Source organism: Zonotrichia albicollis, chromosome 33, assembly GCF_047830755.1.
Source record: "Zonotrichia albicollis isolate bZonAlb1 chromosome 33, bZonAlb1.hap1, whole genome shotgun sequence".
Lineage (NCBI taxonomy): Eukaryota > Metazoa > Chordata > Aves > Passeriformes > Passerellidae > Zonotrichia > Zonotrichia albicollis.
This window is the reverse complement of record NC_133851.1, coordinates 2,254,988-2,272,544: the sequence shown is the minus strand read 5'-3', so window position 1 is coordinate 2,272,544 and position 17,557 is coordinate 2,254,988. Positions and strand designations below refer to the sequence as shown.

Here is a 17,557-nt window from a genome sequence, read left to right as displayed (position 1 = left end):
TTAGCGACCCCTCCCCACAGAAAAGTGCAAGATGAGGCTGCAGCAAGCCCAGGAAGATTCTAGGGGGTCTCTGTACCCCAATACTGAGAGCAGGATGCGCGCACAAAGACGCAGCACCCAAGGGTGACAACGGGGGGACAAGAGGAGGAAAAGGACAGGCAGGGGTGGCTCTGAGGGTCTCAGTGCCCCCTCCCCAGCGCCCCCAGGCTGGCGGCAGCGCCGTGCCCCCCTCAGTGGTCGCTGAAGCCGGGCATGGGGATGGCACAGACCAAGGTCTCAACAAGAACCTTGTGGCTCCTGGCACCTGAGGGACCCCTCCCCAATATCCAGCACAGCCCAAACACCTCCAAATCTCTGCCCCAAATTTATTAGCGACCCCTCCCCATAGAAAAGTGCAAGATGAGGCTGCAGCAAGCAGTGCCCCCCACCCAAATGCTGGATTTGGGGGGGGTCTCTGTACTCTTAACACTGACAGAAGGATGCGTCCCCATCCCAGGGATGCAGCACCCAAGGGTGACAATGAGGGACAAGAGGACAGGCAGGGGTGGCTCTGAGGGTCTCAGTGCCCCCTCCCCAGTGCCCCCAGGCTGGCAGCAGGGCCGTGCCCCCTCAGTGGTCGCTGAAGCCGGGCATGGGGAAGGCACGGGCGAAGCTCTCCACGCGCTGGCGCAGCTCCTGCAGGCGCTGCTGCGTCCCCGCGTCCTGGAGCAGGAAATTCCTGAAATCCTGGAGCTTACCTGGCGTGGGGAGGGCACAGGTGAGCACCGGGGCAGATCCAGACATGCCATAGGTACCCACAGCACGGCTGGCATTGGGGTGGGGAGAAGGGATGGGGGGAAAGAAACGGGGGGGAATAAATGGGAGAAAGAAATGGGGGGAAAGAAATGGGGGGAAATGGGGAGAAATAGGGGGAAAATGGGGAGAAATAGGGGGAAAACGGGGAGAAAATGGGAGGAAATTGAGGGGAAATGGGGGAAAATAAATGAGAGGAAATGGAGGGAGAAAAGAGAGGGGGGGAAAGAAATGAGAAAAGAAATGGGAGAAATAAATGGGGGGAAATTGGGAGAAACTGGGGGAAATTGGGGGTGAAATGCGGGGGAATAGGAAGGAATGGAGATAAACGGGGAGAAATGGGAGGGAAATTGGGGGGAAATGGGGAGAAATTGGGGGGAAATTGGGGGGAAATAAATGGGTAAAATAAATGGGGGGAAAGAAATGGGGGAAAATGGGGAGAAAATGGGAGGAAATTGAGGGGAAATGGGGAGAAATGGGGGGAAATAAATGGGGGAAATGGAGGGAGAAAAGAGAGGAAATGGGGGAAAAGAAATGGGAGAAATAAATGGGGGGAAAAATGGGGGGAAAGAAATGGGGGGAAATTGGGAGAAACTGGGGGAAATTGGGGGGAAATGGGGGTGAAATGGGGGGGAATAGGAAGGAATGGAGATAAATGGGGAGAAATGGGAGGGAAATTGGGGGGAAAGAAATGGGGGGAAAGGGGAGAGATTGTGGGAAATTGGGGGAAATGGGGAGAAAAGGGGGGAAATATGAGGGGAATTAGGGGGGATATAGGGGGAAATAGGGGAAATTGGGGGAAATGGGGAGAAATAAAGAAATGGGGGCAAATTGGGAGAATTGGAGGGAAATGGGGAGGAATAGGAAGGAATGGGGAAATAAATGGGGAGAAGTGGGGGAAATGGGGAGAAGTGGGGGAGAAATGGGGAGAAATGGGGGGAAATAAATGGGGGGAAATAAATGGGGGTAAACAGGGGCTCCCCATGGCTCACTGGTTTTGCTCTTGACATCCAAGGCCAGGGCGATGCCCTCATCAATGAACTCCACGACCTTCTGGAAATCCTCCTCACGGAACTGGCGGGAGGTCAGGGCAGGGGCACCTGGGGACAGCAGGGACATCAGGGACATCAGGGACAGTGGGGACAGCGGGGACAGCAGCACTGCAGGGGCACCAGCCCCACAAGGGGCTCCCTCAGACCCAGACCCACATGGAGGTCCCTCAGTCACAGATCCTCATGGAGGTCACTGAATCCCAGACCCCCAAGAATCTCCCTCATTCCCAACCCCACAAGGGGCTCAGGGAGTCCCAGACCCCCAAGAATCTCCCTCATTCCCAGCCCCACAAGAAGCTCCCTGCCCCAAAACCCCTCACTGGGGGGCTCCCCAAATTTGAGGACCAAGATGTCCACAAATTCTCCCCCTGAGTCCCTGCCCCCTTTTCCACCAAACCCACCCCCAAATTCCCACTCAGAGAGGGGTGAGGCATCAGGGGTGAGACTCCCCAAGCCCACCAAGAAGTTCCCAGGCCCCAAACATCTCACTGTTTTTCCCCAAATTTGGGGACCAAGAGGTTCAAGAGGTCCCCAAATTCTCCTCCCCCTGAATCCCTGCCCCTTCCCCACCCAAACCCACCCCCAAATTCCCACTCAGAGAGGGCAGAACCACCTGGGCAGGGTGGGGCTCCTTCATTCCCAGCCCCACAAGAGGATCCCTCATTCCCAGCCCCACAAGAAGCTCCCTGGCCCTAAACCCCTCACTGCACCTCCCCAAGGGCTCCCCAAATTCTCCCCCTGAAGACCAGCCCCTTCCCCACCCAAACCCACCCCCAAATTCCCACTCAGAGAGGGCAGAACCAGCAGGGATTAAGCCTCCCAGGGGGGGTTTCCTTATTCCCAGCTCCCCAGGCAGGTCCCTGCCCCCAAACCCCTCACTGTACCTCCCCAAGAGGTCCCCAAATTCTCCCCACAAGATCCTGCCCCCTTCCCCACCAAACCCACCCCCAAATTCCCCCTCAGAGAGGGCAGAAGCAGCGGGGCAGGGTCTGTCCCTCACCCAGGCGCAGCCCCCCGGGGGTCAGGGCACTCCTGTCCCCTGGGCACGTGTTCTTGTTGGCCGTGATGGACACGAGCTCCAGCACCCGCTCTGCCCGCGCCCCGTCCATGCCCTTGGGCCGCAGGTCCACCAGCACCAGGTGGTTGTCGGTGCCCCCTGGGGAGGGAAGAGAGGGGTGAGGGGTCACACACGTCTTTTTATGAAAATCCTTTCTTAGGATTTATTTCTTGCTGAGAAGCTGAGAGGCCTCAGGAACAAAATGTAAGCAATGGGTATCTGCTGCTGTGGGATGCAACAGGTGGATCCGTGATTGGTCTCGTGTGGATGTTTGGAATTAGTGACCAGTCATGGCAGAGCTGCTTCTCTCTCTCTGTCAGAGCCACAGACCTTTATTTTCATTCCTTTCTATTCTCAGCTTAGCTAAGCCTTCTGAGATGAAACTTTTCCTTCTATTCTTTTACTATAGTTTTAATGTAATATAATATATATCATAAAATAATAGATCAAGCCTTCTGAAACATGGTCAGATCTACGTCTCTTCCCTCATCCAGAGACTCCTGTGACCACAGTGAGGGGTCCTGAGCGCCCCCAGACCCCTCTGCAGGGCCTGGTGTGCGCTGGTGGTTCTGGCTCAGCCTCACTTCTCTGCCCCCCAATCCTCCTGCTGTGCTGAGATTGGGCAGAGCCACTCGGCCCCACCACGGCTCAGCCTTGTCCCCAACCATGGGTCAGCCTTGTCCCCAACCATGGCTCAGCCTTGTCCCCAACCATGGGTCACTCTTGGCCCCAACCATGGGTCACTCTTGTCCCAGCCATGGGTCACTCTTGTCCCAACCATGGGTCACTCTTGTCCCCAACCATGGCTCGGCCTTGTCCCTAACCATGGCTCAGCCTTGTCCCCACCCATGGGTCACTCTTGTCCCCAACCATGGGTCACTCTTGTCCCAACCATGGGTCACTCTTGTCCCCACCCATGGCTCAGCCTTGTCCCCAACCATGGCTCGGCCTTGTCCCCAACCATGGCTCAAGCCTTGTCCCCAACCATGGCTCGGCCTTGTCCCCCACCATGGCTCGGCCTTGTCCCCAACCATGGGTCACTCTTGTCCCCAACCATGGCTCGGCCTTGTCCCCAACCATGGCTCAGCCTTGTCCCCAACCATGGGTCATTCTTGTCCCAACCATGGGTCACTCTTGTCCCCACCCACGGCTCAGCCTTGTCCCCACCCATGGCTTAGCCTTGTCCCAACCATGGCTCGGCCTTGTCCCCAACCATGGGTCACTCTTGTCCCCACCCATGGGTCACTCTTGTCCCAACCATGGGTCACTCTTGTCCCAACCATGGGTCACCCTTCCTTAACCCCAAAAACAGCAGGACTGGAGCACCAGGGTGTACCTGGTCCCCAAAACTGTGGGGTCAGAGCCTCACCTGACACCAGGGTGTACCAGCAGGACGGACAGACAGACAGACAGACAGACAGACTCACCTGACACCAGGGTGTAGCCTCTCTGCAGCAGTGCCTGTGCCATGGCCTTGGCGTTCCTCAGCACCTGCTGGCAGTACTGCCTGAAGGCCGGGGAGCTGGCCTGGGGACAGGGACACCGTCACCATGGGGACACCCCACAGACACCCCAACACCCCATCAGCATGGGGACACCCCATAGCACAGGGGGACAGGGACACCATCGGCATGGGGGGACCTCAACAGGACAGGGGACACCATTGGTGTGGGGACACTCCATCAGGGCAGGGGACACGCCATCAGGGCAGGGGACACCCCAACACCCCATAGGCAGGGGGGACAGGACACTCCATCAGCCTGGGGACACCCCATAGCACAGGAGGACAACCCTACAGGACAGCGGGGACACCCCAATACCCCATAGGACAGGAGACATCCCATCAGCATGGGGACACCCAATAGCACAGGGGGACACAGGGGGGACACCCCATAGCACAGGGGACACCCCATCAGTATGGGGACACCCCACCAGGACAGGGGACACCCTATAGCACAGGGGACACCCCATAGCACAGGGGACACCCCATTAGCATGGGGGACACAGGGGGGACACCCCATAGCACAGGGGACACCCCATTAGCATGAGGGACACTCCAACAGCAGAGGGGACATCCCATTAGCACAGCGGGGACAGGGGGGGACATCCCATAGCACAAGGACACCCCAACACCCAATAGCACAGGGACGACAGGGCACCCCATCAGCATGGGGGATACCCCTTAGCACAGGACAAACCCCATCGCACAGGGGGACACCCCACAGTACCGGGGGACACCCCAACACCCCCATAAGTACAGGGAGGACACCCCATAAATACAGGGGACACAGGGGACACCCCAAACACAGGGGGCACACAGGACACCCCCTCCCCAGCCCAGACCTGTTTTAGGGCCACGGCCACGGCAGCAATGGCGTGGTTGTGGGGTCCCCCCTGCAGCGAGGGGAACACGGAGAAGTTGATCCTGTCCTCCAGGTCATAGAGCGTCTCCTTGCCCGTCTTCTTATCCACAGAGCGCACGCCCTTGCGGTAGAAGATCAGCCCTGACCTGGTGGCAAGGGGACACTGTCACCTCTGCTGCCCGGGGGGGACATTCAGGGGGCTCCCAGACCCACAAGGAGCTCACAGGGTCACAGATCCCCAAGGATCTTCAGTCTCAGCCCCACAAGGAGCTCATGGGGTCCCAGCCCCACAAAGGGCTCCCTGAGCCCCAGACCCCCATGGTGGTCCCTGAATCCCAGCCCCCCAAGGGGGTCACAGGGTCCCAGCCTGGGGCACTTTGGGGTCCCCTTGGGGTGCACCTGGAGCTCCCTGGGGCTCTTTGGGGTCCCAGCCCCCCAAGAAGGTCCCTCATTCCCAGTCCCCAAAGAGGGTCCCTCATTCCCAGCCCCTCACTGGGGCTCTTTCATTCCCAGTCCCCAAAGAGGGTCCCTCATTCCCAGCCCCTCACTGGGGCTCTTTCATTCCCAGCCCCCCAAGGGGGTCCCTCATTCCCAGCCCCACAAGGGGCTCACAGGGTCCCAGCCTGAGGCACTTCGGGGTCCCCTTGGGGTCCCAGATCCCCAAGGGGCTCCCTCATTCCCAACCCCTCAAGAAGCTCCTGGGGTCCCAACCCTTCAAGGGGCTCACAGGGTCCCAGACCCCCAAAAAGCTCCCAGAGTCCCAGCCCCACAAGAAGGTCCTTCAGTCCCAGCCCCCCAAGAAGCTCCCAGAGTCTCAACCCCCCAAAGGGCTCCCTCATTCCCCACTCCCCAAGGGGGTCCCTCATTCCCAGCCCCACAAGGGGCTCACAGGGTCCCAGCCTGGAGCACCTTGGGGTCCCCTTGGGGTGCACCTGGAGCTCCCTGGAGCTCTTTGGGGTCTCAGCCCCCCAAGGGGCTTCCTGAATCCCCCAATCCCAGCCCCTCAAGGGGCTCCTTCAGTCCCAGCCCCACAAGGGGCTCACAGGGTCCCACCCTGGGGCACCTTGGGATCCCCTTGGGGGGCACCTGGGGCTCCCTGGGTCCCAGCCCCACAAGGAGCTCCTTCAGTCCCAACCTCCCAAGGGGGTCCCTGAATCCCTCATTCCCAGCTCCCCAAGGGGCTCACAGCCCCACAAGGGGGTCTCTCATTCCCAGCCCCCCAAATGGCTCCTTCAGTCCCAGGCCCCCATGGTGGTCCCTCATTCCCAGCCCCCCAGAGGATCTCCCTGATTCCCAGCCCCCCCAGGGGCTCACAGGGTCCCAGCCCCCCATGGGGGTCCCACCTGGCCCCCCTCAGTGTCTTGTGCGTGGTGCTGGTGACGACGTCCGCGTGCTCGAAGGGGGACGGGATCACCTTGGCGGCCACCAGCCCGCTGATGTGGGCCATGTCTGCCAGCAGGTAGGCCTTGACCTCGTCACACACCTGGGGGGGACACCCACGGGGGTCACCTGCTGTCCCCAGAGCCCCCCAGGACCCCTCCTCACCCTCCTGATGCAGGTGTAGTCGATGAGGCAGGGGACACCCACTGGGGTCCCCACCTGGTACACCCATCTGTGACATCCACCTGGGGACACTGACCAGGGATACCCACCGGGGTCACCCATCTGGGGACACCCATTGGGGTCACCTGCTGTCCCCAGAGTCCCCCAGGACCCCCAGGACCCCTCCTCACCCTCCTGATGTGAGTGTAGTTGATGAGGTGGGGGACACCCACCTGTGACACCCACCAGGGACATACACTGGGGACACCCACCTGGGGTCACCCACTGGGGTCACCCACTGAGGTCACCTGCTGTCCCCAGAGCCCCCCAGGACCCCTCAGGACACCCCCTTATCCTCCTGATGCGGGTGTAGTCAATGAGGTGGGGGACCTACCTGGGGACACCCACTGGGGTCACCCACCTGGGGACACCCACGGGGGTCACCTGCTGTCCCCAGAGCCCCCCAGGACCCCTCCTCACCCTCCTGATCCGGGTGCAGTCGAGGCGGGAGACACCCACCAAGGACACCCATTGGGGACACCGACCAGAGACACCCACCTGTGACATCCACCTGGGGACACTGACCAGGGATACCCACCGGGGTCACCCATCTGGGGACACCCATTGGGGTCACCTGCTGTTCCCAGAGTCCCCCAGGACCCCTCCTCACCCTCCTGATGTGAGTGTAGTTGATGAGGTGGGGGACACCCACCAGTGACACCCACCAGGGACATACACTGGGGACACCCACCTGGGGTCACCCACCTGGGGTCACCCACTGGGGTCACCTGCTGTCCCCTGAGCCCCCCAGGACCCCCGGAGCCCCCCTGGACCCCTCAGGACCCCCCTTATCCTCCTGATGTGGGCATAGTTGATGAGGTGGGGGACCTACCTGGGGACACCCACCAGGGACATACACTGGGGACACCCACCTGGGGTCACCCACTGGGGTCACCTGCTGTCCCCAGAGCCCCCCAGGACCCCTCAGGACACCCCCTTATCCTCCTGATGCGGGTGTAGTCAATGAGGTGGGGGACCTACCTGGGGACACCCACTGGGGACACTGACCAGGGACACCCACCGGGGTCACCCACCTGGGGTCACCCACTGTCCCCAGAGCCCCCCAGGACCCCCAGGACCCCTCCTCACCCTCCTGATGTGGGCATAGTCGATGAGGTGGGGGACCTACCTGGGGACACCCACCTGGGGACACCCACCTGGGGAAACCCACGGGGGTCACCTGCTGTCCCCAGAACCCCCAGGACCCCCGGGACCCCCCTCACCCTCCTGATGCGGGTGCAGTCGATGAGGTGGGAGACACCCACCAGGGACACCCATTGGGGACACTCACCTGGGACACCCACCTGGGGACACCCATGGGGGTCACCTGCTGTCCCCAGAGCCCCCCAGAGCCCCCCAGGACCCCTCCTCACCCTCCTGATGCGGGCGTAGTCGATGAGGCGGGCGTAGGCGCTGGTGCCCGCGATGATCAGGCGGGGACGGAACAGACGTGCCGTCACCTCCAGCTGGGCGTAGTCAATGAGGCCTGTGGCGGGCTGGGACGGACAGACGGACAGGTCAGACAGACCAGGGAGGGACAGACAGACAGACTGAGTGGTCAGTGAGCCCAGGGACAGATAGACAGATGGGTCAGTCCAGGGATAGCCGTGCGGTCACCTTCAGCTGGGTGTAGTCAATGAGGCCTGTGGCGGGCTGGGACAGACAGACGGACAGACGGACAGGTCAGACAGACCAGGGAGGGACAGACAGGTCAGAGAGACCACGGAGGAACAGATGGATAGACAGGCAGACAGGCAGGTCAGTCAACCCAAGGATGGACAGGTCAGTCAGACCAGGGGCAAGCAGACTGGTCAGTCCAGGGATGGACAGACAGACAGATTGGTCAGTCCAGCGACAGACAGGTCGGTCAGTCCAAGGACAGACAGACAGATTAGTCAGTCCAAGGAGGGACAGACAGGTCAGTCAGTCCAGGATGGATGGATGGACAGACAGACTCAGAGCCCAAGGACAGACAGACACATTGGTCAGTCAGTTCTGGGATAGACAGATAGACAGACAGACAGGTCAGTCAGCCCAGGGACAGACAGACACACACATTGGTCAGTCAAGGAACAGGCAAACAGGTCAGTCAGTGAAGGGATGGACAGACAGACAGATTGGTCAGTCCAAGGACAGAGAGAGAGGTCAGTCAGTCCATGGACAGACAAACAGAGAGACAGATCAGTCAGCTCAAGGACAGACAGACAGGTCAATCAGCCCAAGGACAGACAGACAGGTCAATCAGCCCAGGGAGAGACAGACAGGTTAGTCACTCCGGGGATGGACAGACATACAGACAGGTCAGTCAGCCCAGGGACAGACAGACAGACAGGTCACCCTGGGAGCACCTTGGGGACACCTCAGGCTCCCCCCAGCCCCTCCCTGCCCCCAGCTCACATCCAGCTTGTAGGGCATGGACTCGAAGAAGATGGAGGTGGCCGAGATCCGCTTGGTGTCCGTCATGTAACCGTGGGTGAGGCTGGGAAGGGAACGGGGGTAAAATAAATAGGGGAAAAATGGGGATAAAATGGGGGATAAAATTGGGGATAAAATGGGGATAGCATGGGGAAAAATGGGGATGAAATGGGGATAATATGGGGAAAAAATGGGGGGAAAATGCAGAAAAATGGGGGGAAAATAATGGGATATTCAGGGCAGTTGGAAAGAAAGGCTGGGCCTGGGAAAATATTAGGGTAGGCCCTGGGAAGATGTTCCTCCAGTCTCTCCAGATCCCAGCTCCCCACATACTGGCCCCCGTCGGGCAGGTCCAATTTCCCAGTTCCCAATCCCCCTAATTCCCCATTCCCCCTCCCAATTCCCCGCGTACTGGCCCTACATCCCAATCCCCCAATCCCCAACCCCCAATACCCCAAATCCCCAATACCCAATCCCCAAGTACTGGCCCTACATCCCAATCCCCAATCCCCACACACTGGCCCTCATCAGGCAGGTCTAATCCCCCAATTCCTAATTCCCCCAATTCCCAATCCCCAACCCCGTTCCCCACAGAGAACCCCTGTTCCCCAAATCCCCAAATCTCCAGCCCCAAATCCCCCCTTACTGTCCCCCGTCGGGCAGGTCCAGCCCTATCAGGCGCTTGTGGGGCTGCAGCAGGGCCGTGTAGGCCGCCAGGTTGGGCAGGTCCAATTCCCCAATTCCCCAATTCCCAATCCCCTATTCCCAATCCCCAAACCCCATGTACTGGTCAAATATCCCAAATCCCCAAATCTCCCGCCCCAAATCCCCCCTTACTGTCCCCCGTCGGGCAGGTCCAGCCCTATCAAGCGCTCGTGGGGCTGCAGCAGGGCCATGTAGGCCGCCAGGTTGGGCAGGTCCAATTCCCCAATTCCCCAACTCCCAATTCCCTATTCCCAATCCCCAAATCCCCATGTACTGGTCCTATATCCCAAATCCCCAAATCTCCCGCCCCAAATCCCCCCTTACTGTCCCCCGTCGGGCAGGTCCAGCCCCATCAGGCGCTCGTGGGGCTGCAGCAGGGCCGTGTAGGCCGCCAGGTTTGCCGGGGAGCCCGAGTAGGGCTGGACATTGACGCCCCAGCGCGCAGGGTCCAGGTCAAATGCCTCCAGAGCCCTCTGCTCGCACAGCAGCTCGATCTGGTCCACCACCTCGGCACCCCCGTAGTACCTGGGGACAGCACAGGGTCACCAGGGCCACCCTGACCCCATGGGAGTGATCCGATCCACCACCTTGGCACCCCTGTAGTGCCTGGGGACAGCACAGGGACACCACAGGGGTCACCAAGGGGTCCCCAGTACCATTCTGACCCTATAGGAGTGACCTGATCCAGCACCTTGGCACCCCCATAGTACCTGGGGACAGGACAGGGGACACCAGGGGGTCACCAGCGCCATTCTGACCCTGTAGGAGTGACCTGATCCATGGGACCACCTTGGCACCACCATAGTGCCTGGAGACAGCACAGGGTCCCCAGTGCCAGCCTCACCCCATAGGAGTGACCTGATCCATCACCCTGGCACCCCCATGGTACCTGGGGACAGCACAGGGGACACCAGGGGGTCACCAGTGCCATCCTGACTCCATAGGAGTGATCTGATCCATGGGACCACCTTGGCACCAGGTGGTCAGGGGACACCAGGGGGTCACCAGTGCCATTCTGACCCTATAGGAGTGACCTGATCCACCACCTCAGCACCCCCATGGTACCTGGGGTCACCAGGGGGTCCCCAGTGCCAGCCCCAGCCCCATAGGAGTGACCTGATCCATGGGACCACCTTGGCACCACCATAGTGCCTGGGGACAGCACAGGGTCACCATTGCCACCCTGACCCCATGGGAGTGACCTGATCCATGGGACGACCTCGGCACCACCATAGTACCTGGGGACCGGACAGGGGACACCAGGGGGTCACCAGTGCCATCCTGACTCCATAGGAGTGATCTGATCCACCACCTCAGCACCCCCATGGTACCTGGGGACACCAGGGGGTCCCCAGTGCCAGCCCCAGCCCCATAGGAGTGACCTGATCCATCATCCTGGCACCCCCATGGTACCTGGGGACAGCACAGGGACACCAGGGGTCACCAAGGGGTCACCATGGGACCACCTTGGCACCACCATAGTGCTTGGGGACAGGACAGGGTCACCAGGGCCACCCTGACTCCATGGGAATGATCTGATCCACCACCTTGGCACCCCCATAGTGCCTGGGGACAGCACAGGGTTACCAAGGGGTCCCCAGTGCCATCCTGACTCCATAGGAGTGATCTGATCCATGGGACCACCTTGGCACCACCATAGTGCCTGGAGACAGGACAGGGTCCCCAGTGCCAGCCCCAGCCCCATAGGAGTGACCTGATCCACCACCCTGGCACCCCCATAGTGCCTGGGGACAGCACAGGGACACCAGGGGTCACCAGTGCCATCCTGACTCCATAGGAGTGATCTGATCCATGGGACCACCTTGGCACCCCCATAGTACCTGGGGACAGGATGGGGTCACTGTGATATTTTCTGAAAAATCCTCTTTGCCCAGGATTTTCTCCTGGGAAGCTGAGAAGCCTCAGAGAGGAATGAAAGCAATAATTATCTGATTGCTGTGTTTGCTGCTTTGGACATTGTTTACCAACAGGTCATTGTTTGATTGGTTCCATGTGAATTGGTTTTAATTAATGACCAATCATGATCCAGTTGTGTTGGACTCTCTGAGTCAGTCACGACTTTTTATTATTAATTCTTGTTAAGCCTTTTGATGTATCCTTTCTCTATAGTTTAGTATAGCTATAACATAATATAATATAATATAATATAATATAATATAATATAATATAATATAATATAATATAATATAATATAATATAATATAATATAATATAATATAATATAATATAATATAATATAATATAATATAATATAATATAATATAATGTGATATGGTGTGATATGGTGTGATATGATGTGACATAACGTGACATAATGTGACATAATGTGATATAATGTGACATAATGTGATATAATGTGATATAATGTGATACAGTAATAAATCAGCCTTCTGAGAACATGGAGTCAGATTCATCTCTTCCCTTGTCCTGGAGACCCTCACAAAGACCACAGATGGGGTCACCAGGGTGTCCCCAGTGCCAGCCTCACCCCATAGGAGTGACCTCATCCACCACCTCAGCACCCCCGTGGTACATGGGGACACCAGGGGGGACACCAGGGGGTCCTCACTTGTTGCGTTGTGATTTCAGGGTTTACCTCAGAACCTCGGGTCCCTCCCTGATCATTCCCTGCCAGGTGTGTCAGACACCTCTCCTCTCCCCTCCCAGCACTGTCTGTCAGTCCTGGAATTCCAGAAGTGATTGGCAAAATTCCAAAGACGCTTTCCAACCCTGGGGGACATTGGGCCGTCCAGGTGTCCTTTGTCCCTTTGTCCCTCCCCTCCTGTACCTGGTTGGTGGCTCCCTACCCCTTCCCTGCCCCTTTCCCCAGGGTTAAAAGGAACAGCAACCACAGGATTGGGGAGTTCTGTTGGAGCTGGTGCTGCATTCAGAGGCCTGAATAAAGCTCTGGATCCAAACCCTCCATCAGAACCGACTCCTTTCCTTCACCATCGCCTTAAAGCTTCTCCACCAAGGTAAACCTGAGCTCCTGCACGCCTGGACTCGTCTCCAAGGGCTCAGCTGCAGAATCCAGCCAGCCAAAAGTGTTTTTGGGGTGAAATCACCACAGTTGCTGCCTTTTGGTTCAGCACCAAGGGCCAGACAAGCTCAGGCACATCCTGTCCAGCAATATTGGTAATATTCCAATACCCACTGCCAGCCTGACGCCATAGGGGTGATCTGATCCATCACCTTGGCACCCCCATAGTTCCTGGGGACACCAGGGGGGTCACTGTGATATTTTCTGAAAACTCCTCTTTGCCCAAGGTGGATCTGTTGAGGCCTCTTCATAAATCCCCATTTATTCCTTAGCTCTGTTCTAGGTCAGCCCTCACAAGGCATCACCTCTGGGGAGCCCCCAGCCCATCCCTGAACCCCAGTGCCTCCCAAGCCCACTCCCCACTTTACCTCTTCCCAGGATACCCCTCTGAGTATTTGTTGTTCAGGCAGGAGCCCAGGGCCTCCAGAGCTGCCCGGCTGCAGAAATTCTGAGGGGGGAAAAAAATGGATGGGAATTAGAGCAGGCAAACCCCCAAAACCAGGGGGTACCCCAAGCCTGACCCCACCTCTTCCTAAGCCCCCCAAGCACAACCCCACCCCTGCCCAAGGCCCCCAAGACCTCACAAAGTCCCACCCCAACCCTTCCAAACCCAACCCCAACCCTTCCCAAGCCTCCCAAGCACAACCCACCCCTGCTCAACCCCAACCCCACCCTTCCCAACCCCTCCCAAGCCCCCCAAACCCAACCCCACCCCTGCCCAACCTCCCCAATCCAACCCCACCCCTGCCCAACCTCCCCAATCCTACTCCAACCCCCCCAAACCCAACGCCCATCCCTTCCAAACCCCCCCAACCCCACCCTTCCCAACCCCCCCAAACCCAACCCCATCCCTGCCCAACCTCCCCAATCCAACCCCACCCCTGCCCAACCTCCCCAATCCTACCCCAAACCTTCCAAACCCCCCTACCCCACCCTTTCCAACCCCCCCAAACCTGACCCCACCCCTTCCCAATCCCCCTAAATCCAACCCTAACCCTGCCCAAGCTCCCCAAACCCGACCCCACCCCTCCCCACGCCCCCAGCCCCACCTCGGACGCGATGAGCTCCAGCCCCCGGCACTGCCGATCCTTCTCCTTCTGCAGGAGGCTCCAGAGCTCGGGGTCGCTCTGGGCCAGGCTCTCCTGGCCCGTCCAGCCCGGGCAGTGCCCGGGGGCAGCGGCAGCGGCGGCTCCGTGCTGTGCCCGCAGGGTGCCCGTGCCCAGCCGGGACCCCCAGCGCTGCAGGGTCTGCAAATGGGGAGGGGGACACGGTGTGAGACCCCCCCAGTGCTGCAGGGTCTGCCAATGGGGAGGGGGACACGGTGTGAGACCCCCCCAGTGCTGCAGGGTCTGCCAATGGGGAGGGGGACACGGTGTGAGACCCCCCCAGTGCTGCAGGGTCCGCAAATGGGGAGGGGGACACGGTGTGAGACCCCCCAGTGCTGCAGGGTCCGCAAATGGGGAGGGGGACACGGTGTGAGACCCCCCAGCACTGCAGGGTCTGCCAATGGGGAGGGGGACACGGGGTGAGACCCCCTGGGACCCTCAGAATGGAAATGGGGAGGGGGACAAGGTGTGAGACCCCCCTGGAGTCCCCCAGAACGGAAATGGGGAGTGGGACATGGTGTGAGATCCCCTGGGACCCCCAGAATGGAAATGGGGAGGGGGACACAAGGTATGAGACCCTCTGGGACCCCCAGCCCTGCACGGAAATGGGGAGGGGGACGAGGTGTGACCCATTCGGGCCCCCCAGTGCTGCAGGGTCTGCATGGGAATGGGGAGGGGGGACATGGGGCACATGGGGACCCCAAGGAACCCACAGGGTCCATGAGGTCCCCAAGGGGCACATGGGGACCCCAAGCACCCTTTGGGGCACATGGGGACCCCCCTAAGATCCACACAAGGTGCATGGGGACCCTAAGGAGCCCATGGGGACCCCAAGGACCCTACAGGGACCCCAAGGACCCCCCAGGGTGCATGGGGACCCCCCCAAGGTCCACACAGGGCACCTGGGGACCCCAGAGGGCACATGGGGACCCCAAGGACCCCACAAGGCACACGGGGAACCCCTGCTCGTTGTGCCGGTGGGGGGATTCCCCCCGGTGCCCCCCATACCCATCCCCGGTGCCCCCGGTGCTCGGGACCCCCCCTTGTTGTGGATCCCCCCGTGCCCACCCCCGGTGCCCCCGGTTCCCGGGTGATGTAACCGCGGCCGCCCCATTGCATCACCCGCGGGGCCGCGGGCACCGGGCAGGGGCCAAGGCCGGGGGTGGCGGGGCCGGGACCGGCCCCGGGGACTTTGGGACCGACACAAAGTCCGTGAGGGAGGGGGGGGGACCGGGCCGGGGTGGGGGGGGCACACGGTACCGGGATGGGGGTCCCGGTACTGGGATGGGGGTCCCGTTACCGGGATGGGGGTCCCGGTGCTCAGTGGGTAGGATGAGGAGCGGGATGGAATTGAGACCCCTCCGGAACGAAGGGGGACACTGAGGGGGAACGGGGGGTACCGGGACATCCCCCGCCGGTAACGGGGAGCGGGACCCCCCCACACCGGGGACTGGGACCCCTGTGAGCACCGGGAATGGGACCTATTTGGGGTCTGGGGCTGCCCGTGCACCGGGAGCCCCCGGTGCGTGTCCCCCAACCGTGCACCGGATACCGGGACTGTCCCGCCGTGTACCGGGACCCCTGTGAGTACCGAGAGCCACCGGGAACGGGACCCAGGACCCGTTTGGGGTCCGGGACTCTTTCCCCGGTCACCGGGACTTTCTGTGCAGCGGGAGCCACCGGGGGATGCGGGAACCGGGGATCTTCACTGGGAACCGGGGATCCTATCCCGGGAATCCTTCCCGGGAACTGGCGTTCATTACTGGGGATCCTCACCCGGGATCCTTACCGGGAACCCTTAGCGGGAACCGGGGATCATTATCAGGAATCATTACCGGGGATTATTACCGAGATCCCTACCGGGAACTGGGGATCCTTACCTGGAACTGGGGATCGTTACCGGGGTTCATTACCGTGAACCCTTACCGGGGATCTTTACCGGGAACCCTTACCGGGAACCAGGGATCCTTACCGGGGATCATTACCGGGATCCATCCCGGTAACCGGGCCCCCCCCCGCACCCCGGCCCGGTCTCGTTCCCGTTCTCACCGTGCTCAGCCGGAACGGCCACATCTCGCCCAGCGCCGCACGTGGGTCCGGCCGGGTCCCGGTTCCCGGTGCCGGTCCCGGTCCCGGCCCCCGCCTGGCCCCGCCCCCACGCGCGCGCTGCCGGGAGGGCGGAGCCACCGGGGCCGCGGGGGCCGACGGGAAAGGGGAGGGGACAGACCTCCCCCACCCCCGATTTTGGGGTCCCCATCCCCAATTTTGGTGTTCCCCGATCCCTGAACCCTCCATCCCTAATTCTGGGGTTCCCCATCCTTAATTTTGGGGGCCCCCATCCCCAATTTTGGGGTCCTTGCAAGCCCATCCCCAATTTTGGGGTTCCCCATCCGCAGTTTTGGGGTTCTCCTATCCCTGCACCCCCACCCAAAATTTTAGGGTCCTCCATCCCAAATTTTGGCGTCCCCACCCTTAATTTTGGGGTCCTCCATCCCCAATTTTGGGGTCCCCCATCCTTGCACCCCCCATCCTTAATTTTGGGGTCCTCCATTCTTAATTTTGATCCCCTATCTCTGCATCCCTATCCCTAATTTTGGGGTCCCCCGTCCTTCCACCTTCCCTATCCCTAATTTTGGGGTCCCCCATCCCGAATTTTGGCCCCCAATCCCTGGACTCCCATCCGTAATTTTGGGACTCCCCATCCCTGCACCCCCATCCCTAATTCTGGGGTCCCCCTTCTTTCCATCCCCCCATCCCTAATTTTGGGGTCCCTCATAATTCCATCCGCCCATCCCTAATTTTGGGGTCCTTGCACCCCCATCCCTAATTTTGGGGTCCCCCATCTCTGCACTCCCCATCCCTAATTTTGGGGTCCCCCATTCTTGCACTCTCCGTCCCGAATTTTGGGGTCCCCCTTCCTTAATTTTGGGGTCCTTCCACCCCCATCCCCAATTTTAGGGTCCTCATCCTTGCACCCTCATCCCGAATTTTGGGGTCCCCATCCCGAATTTTGGGCCCCGATCCCCGCACTTCCCGAATTTTGGGGTCCTCGCACACCCCATCCTTAATTTTAGGGTCCCCCACCCCGAATTTTGGGGTCCCCCCTCCTCCCTCTCCCCCACCCCCATTCATGGCAGGACCAACAAACTCTTTTTTATTTTCCCAGCCTTTTTTTCTTTATTTTCCGCTTTTTTTCCATTTTCATTTTCTTTACAAAAAAAACCCCAAAAAGATGCAGAAGAAGCCCCCGAGAGGAGGGGGCACAAGGACTGAGACCCCCCCCCCAAAAAGCACCCACATGTTCCCCCCTGTGCCCCCCCAAAAGTGGCATGGCCCCCCAGTGCCCCCCAAGCATGGGGGGTTCCCCAAAGCTGCTTTTGGGGGGGTCTCGATGGGTGGGGAGG

At 60.0% G+C, this 17,557-nt stretch overlaps 1 protein-coding gene across 2 annotated transcripts; it reads right to left on the bottom strand.

The window, feature by feature from the left end:
• Positions 1-351: 351 nt before the first annotated feature.
• Positions 352-16,362, bottom strand: SHMT2 (serine hydroxymethyltransferase 2). Of its 2 annotated transcripts, XM_074530933.1 has the most exons (13): positions 16,203-16,362; positions 14,097-14,294; positions 13,416-13,495; positions 11,206-11,224; positions 10,311-10,492; positions 9,264-9,345; positions 8,240-8,362; positions 6,608-6,747; positions 5,245-5,410; positions 4,329-4,428; positions 2,845-3,000; positions 1,785-1,892; positions 352-737 (listed from the first exon to the last, which is right to left on the bottom strand). In XM_074530933.1, exons 1-13 carry the CDS (start codon positions 16,224-16,226, stop codon positions 610-612), a joined length of 1,506 nt encoding a protein of 501 aa, XP_074387034.1. In that variant the 5' UTR covers positions 16,227-16,362; the 3' UTR covers positions 352-609. The 2 variants fall into 2 exon arrangements, with proteins under 2 accessions (XP_074387034.1, XP_074387033.1); XM_074530932.1 differs by lacking the exon at positions 11,206-11,224 and having other exon boundaries at positions 10,311-10,511.
• Positions 16,363-17,557: the final 1,195 nt, after the last annotated feature.